Source organism: Hevea brasiliensis, chromosome 4 (assembly GCF_030052815.1).
Source record: "Hevea brasiliensis isolate MT/VB/25A 57/8 chromosome 4, ASM3005281v1, whole genome shotgun sequence".
In the NCBI taxonomy this organism is placed as follows: domain Eukaryota; kingdom Viridiplantae; phylum Streptophyta; class Magnoliopsida; order Malpighiales; family Euphorbiaceae; genus Hevea; species Hevea brasiliensis.
Genome location: NC_079496.1, coordinates 15,802,561 through 15,808,110, shown reverse-complemented (window position 1 = coordinate 15,808,110; position 5,550 = coordinate 15,802,561). Strand labels below are relative to the sequence as shown.

Genomic DNA, 5,550 nt, shown 5'->3' with positions numbered 1-5,550 from the left:
ACATACAAGATAATATTAAAAAATATATATATACTTAGGATATATTTATGTGTGTGTATATACATATACATTCGGTTCTTATCATAAGAATAGTTTTTGATTTGGTATGATTTTTTGGTTCATTTCAAAACCCTTAGGAACGATTTTACTTGACAGTACTACATTCAATTTAAAACCTTTCCAACTTATATATTCGCAATATAGGTAACTAAATTTGTCTTTATATTGAACAGAACATGATTATGGTGTGTAATGTAATAAACAAAAGGCGGTACCAAACCCAATTTGACTCACCCTATTTGCTTGACTTGCTTGAATCTCCTATATATATTCACCTCACATTCACGTATGCTCTTACGTGTCCAACTTTCCATTTCTGCTGTTAGTAAACCTTTCTCTTAATTATCTCTTTCTCTCTCATATACATCATGGGCAAATCTGCTTGCTGTGACAAAAATGGATTAAAGAAAGGTCCTTGGACTGCAGAGGAAGATCAGAAGTTGATGGATTATATTCAAAAACATGGGCACGGCAGATGGCGAACCCTTCCAAAGAATGCAGGTTCTTCTTTTTCTTTTCCTTTAGGCCTTTTTTTATTGTCGTTTATGATACTTAAGAGAATTTAAGTAATGATTGGTTCGTGTTTTTGGGTTTATCTTGTCTTAAACAGGACTCAAAAGATGTGGGAAGAGCTGTAGACTTCGCTGGACTAATTACCTGAGATCTGACATCAAGAGAGGGAAGTTTTCTTTTGAGGAAGAAGAAGCCATCATACGGTTGCATAATGTTCTGGGAAATAAGTGAGTGCTTGCTATGCTTCTTTCGAGTTTTCTAGGTTTTTGGCTTGAAAAATATTCATTTTCCCAATAATAGATTACCTAATTCATAGAATAATTAATGATTTTTTTTTCTTTTTAGATTTTTGAAATGTATTATCTGTGCATGTAGGCTTGTGCAAGTCAATTGCTATTGCAAGAACTATAAATTAAAAGCTATATTAATGATCTATTGGTTATTGAATTTGAAATAATAGACTTGTGTAAGTATCACAAGTTGACGATGTGAAATTATTTATATACATTTTATCATATGTCTCATCAGTTAATATTATATTTATAAGGTGCAGACATTGCACTTTCCAGAAAAAATAATGTTGGTGTCTAAATTTTCTTGTGTTCACTTTGTTTTAGGTGGTCTGCAATTGCTTCTCGCTTGCCTGGGAGAACTGATAATGAGATCAAGAATTACTGGAATACCCACATCAGGAAAAGGCTATTGAGAATGGGAATTGATCCAGTGACCCACAATCCACGCGTAGATCTTCTTCAACTCTACTCAGTTCTCAATTCATCTCCCTACATCTCGTCTCATCAGATTGATATTTCAAGTTTGCTTGGAATTGGATCCATGTTGAATCCAAATCTACTCAATCCAGCCACCTCTTTCTTTTCATTTCAAAGCAGCAGCCAAGACGCTAGTCCTGAAAATGTTCAAGAAAACCATCTTGACAACTCCCAAGTTCATCAAAACCAATTCCAGAGCTTGCAGCCAAGCCAAATTCAAGCCTGCATAGACTCAAGTGCCCAATTTCTAGATGAAACCCAACTCCTGCAAGCCCATTTGAAGCAACTTTCTACTAGCCCAGCCAATTTCATCTGCCAAAATTCTTCACAATGTTCATGGCAAGAAACTGGAAATTTTACAACTATGGGAGAGAGCTTGGTGCCATATCATGAGATCGGTAACCAAACCTTGATAAAAAGTTCATTTGAAAATCTATCAAATTTGGGTTTCAGCTCACTGATATCATCTACACCTTCATCGAGCACGACTCCATTGCAATCTTCGTCAACAACATATGTCAATGGTAGCACAGAAGATGAAAGGGATAGTTACTGTAGCAACATGTTGATGTTTGATATTCCAAATAGCTTGGATGTTAATGGACTCTTGTAAGATTAGCTTGCAAGTAGGCTAACATTTGTCTATGAAATATTTTATTTTATTTTTGAATTTTGATTATCATATGTGGATACTGAATTAATGTATGAAATGGTGTAGCATGCTATATTTTTGGTGATAAAGCAATCAAATTAAGTAGCCCAATTAAATTTATCTGATACGCCTAACTTTATCGGATAGCTAAAATACGCCTAATTTATTATAAATTTAAGACATAAATATTTAAGTATTACTTATTAAATATATAAATCTCACTATATATCATATATTTTAAATTTATAATAAATTTAATTTAGATAAAAAAAATATAAAAAAAAAAACATATTAAATTTCGAGTCTTTATGCTCAAATTCACCTAAAAGTGAACCAAACATTGACAAATGTACAAGAAACATAACATGTACTAATTTGAAGTTGCGTTTACGTTTCAACTTCTGTGTGGTTTAAAACATTTACCTGCTCCTTACACAAGCCAATTTGACCAATTTGTTCGATATCATGTGCTAGTAAAAGTGTTGCAAGGTCCAAAGTCAAAATGGAGTTAATGAGATTTTGTTTATGGGGTAAAAATTAAAATTTTAAGGAGATGAGGCTCAAAACAAAGGGATGTGTTGAGGAAATTAAGCTATTTTGTCACCAATAATATTACGGGACAAGATCATAAAAAAAATAGGAAAAAAATATAAAAGGAATCAAAATATATCCTAAGATATTATTAAAAATTCGGTAAATTTTTTCTAAAATTAAAATATTTCTTTTCATTAAAAAAGCAATGTAATTATATATCAAAGGCAAGATATCATGTCATCAACACATAACTATAACCCCTATTCATCGAATTTTTATCTGATGAAACTGATATATGTATATATAATGATTTCATTATAACGGTTGATTATGGTAGATTTTACAATTAATGGTTATAATGAATTCATTATATGTACATCGATTTCATTGTATAATTTTTCTTATTGAGGACTTACAAGATTTATTAAATGTTGGTCATTCCCAAATTTCGGTGGCAGGTTTTTTTTTTTTCTTTGGTGAGAATGAGAAAAGCCAAAAGGCAAAGCAACAACAGAACGACTGTAAGAAACTCCTACAACATCATGAAACAGCCATGACAGAATACTAACAAGAGGTTCTTCTAAGAAGTGCCGACCAAGAGGGAAAGAGTAAGCCATAGAAGCTAACCAATCAGCATTGAAATTTGCTTCCCTGTAAATGTGGTGAATCTGAACATCCCAATCCTTAAGAAGAAGACTGCGAATGGAGTCCACAAGACAACGTAAAATGCATTGATTATTCGAGACACCCAGAACAGTATTAACCGCAGTCATCACATTCCAAAATAACTTTCCTATAGCTTCTGTCATAAGCCAATCTTAGCCCCTCATACATAGACCATAACTCATCTCCAAGAACAGAGGAGACGCCATATGAAGCCGCAAAACCAAAGAGCCAATTCCCAGTAGCATCCCTACAAAGCCTTCCTCCAAAAGCAGAATTATCTGAGCTTCGTAAAGAGCCATCTGTATTGATCTTCACATGACCCTCTGGTGGACAAACCCAACAGATATCATGTTCAAACCTATCAGCATGTAAATATCCTTCCATGGGAATCAATCTGGTAGCATTAAAATACTCCAAAGCTCGAGAGCTGATAGCATATTGAAGAGAGTCAAGATTAATGTCCACGGAGCTAAATAAAATTGCATTTCTTCTTCCCCAAAGATACCAGCAGATGAAACCAAATAAAAAATGCCAGGGAAGATTATTAACCAAACCATTACTAGGTTTAAGATTAACCTGAAGCCAACCTTGCAGGGGCCAATGATAGGCAAAGAAAGAAGTCCTTATGTCCGAAGGAAAAAAAGTCGACCAGACTCTCCTAGCAATGGTGCAGTCTCTAAGAACATGGAGCACAGTTTTTGCATGGCCCAAACAGATGTCACAAGTATCCACATTACAAAGATGTCATCAAGCTCTTTCCTGATTCGTAAGTAACCTATTATGCAGAGCCAACCAAAGAAAAGATCTCACCCTTTGGGGTCCAGGCCAACTCCACACTAGATTCCACATGTGATTACTCACTCTATCACATCTATTAAGCAACAGAGAATAAGCAGACTTGATAGAAAAAAAAACCTGAACTGGATCTTCTCCAGAAAATTCTATCTTCTCCTAAAGTAGCAGACGAGGGATGCATGGCAAAAATGATAAGCAAAATAGATGAGGGTAACAAATGCTTGAACCAATCCCAGTCTCATTCACCATTTTCTTTAACAAAAGCAATAGAGAACTCATTAAAAGAGATAGAAGGATATCTGAAGTGGCAACATTACAGAGGATGATTCCCTCAGATAGCCAAGAGTCAAGCCAAAACCTGACCTTATTACCATTACCAATTGACCAAGCTGCACCTTTTATGATCATGTTCCAGACACTACAAATACCACGCCATAAATTAGAACATGCCCGACAATTAAGATTAAGGGGCACTCTATCCTCCTCAACTTTATATTTAGCTTTCAACAATCGAACCCAAAGAGCATCTTTATTCACAAGCATGTTCCAACCCATCTTCATGAGGAAAGCATTGTTTAAAGTAGAGAGATCCTTGAAACCAAGGCCACCATCTTCCTTTGGAAGTTGAATATGATGCCATGGAACTAAAGCCAATTTTTCATCCCCATTCTTGGAGCCCCAAATGAATTGTCTACAGATCTTATCCACTTCATTACAAATTTTTTTAGGAAGCTTTGCAGTTTGCATAGTGTAAATGGGAATAGAAAGGAGAACAGACTGGGTAAGAGTAACTCTACCTACAAAAGAGAGTCGGCTAGAATTCCAATTTAACAAATTCTTCTTCACTTTCTCAACAATATACCAATAAGTTGAGATAGTAACCCTGGAATGCAATAAAGGTACCCCCTAAATATCTCCCAAGATTATTATCTTCCTTAAATCCCAAAGAGGAACTTAAAGCTCTTCTATATCTGCCACAGACATTACTGGAAAAAATTATGAGTCTTAGAAGTACTCACTTTTTGACCTGAAGCATCACATAAATCTTTCAAAGCTCCATTGATAATATCAGCTTGATCATGAGCCGCGACAACAAAGAGGATTAAATCATCAGCAAAGAATAGATGAGTCAGCTTTGGACCCCTACTAAGACAAATGGAACGCCAAGCCCCTCAGGTTATTAATTGTCTATAATATTCAAGTTAACTCCAAGCCGAGGTAAAATCAACTCACATTTATCCTTCACCATCCAAATTTAATATGTGATTAACGCTTATATATTTATAAAGCTCATTCTACGAAATCGGTTTCAATAATCCTAGTTGGTAATTCATTTATCAACAGATTGAAATCCATTGGGATTCATCAATGAATTGAAATTTTTACCAATGAATATTCTAATCTATTAAAATTTCGAAAGAAAAATAAAAAAATAATAAATTTTATCCTAAAGCATAAAAGAAAATATAATGCGTTGGTTTTAAATTTGCCGCAAAGTTTATAAATATAAAAAAGAACATTTTTTTGAATAAAATAATAAAAAGTTATCTACTGCTAAAA

The 5,550-nt window shown here is 34.2% G+C and overlaps 1 protein-coding gene across 1 annotated transcript; it reads left to right on the top strand.

Annotated features, from left to right (window-relative positions):
- The first annotated feature begins 362 nt into the window (after positions 1-362).
- Positions 363-2,115, top strand: LOC110671752 (transcription factor MYB102-like). The gene is made up of 3 exons (XM_021834316.2): positions 363-561; positions 671-800; positions 1,191-2,115. Exons 1-3 carry the CDS (start codon positions 429-431, stop codon positions 1,954-1,956), a joined length of 1,029 nt encoding a protein of 342 aa, XP_021690008.2. The 5' UTR covers positions 363-428; the 3' UTR covers positions 1,957-2,115.
- Positions 2,116-5,550: the final 3,435 nt, after the last annotated feature.

Bases quoted from the DNA above. Each gene is read 5' to 3' on its own strand.
- LOC110671752 (XM_021834316.2), top strand. From the start codon at position 429: ATGGGCAAATCTGCTTGCTGTGACAAAAATGGATTAAAGAAAGGTCCT. The intron at 562-670 runs GTTCTTCTTTTT...TGTCTTAAACAG, and splicing joins AACCCTTCCAAAGAATGCAG to GACTCAAAAGATGTGGGAAG. The intron at 801-1,190 runs GTGAGTGCTTGC...ACTTTGTTTTAG, and splicing joins CATAATGTTCTGGGAAATAA to GTGGTCTGCAATTGCTTCTC.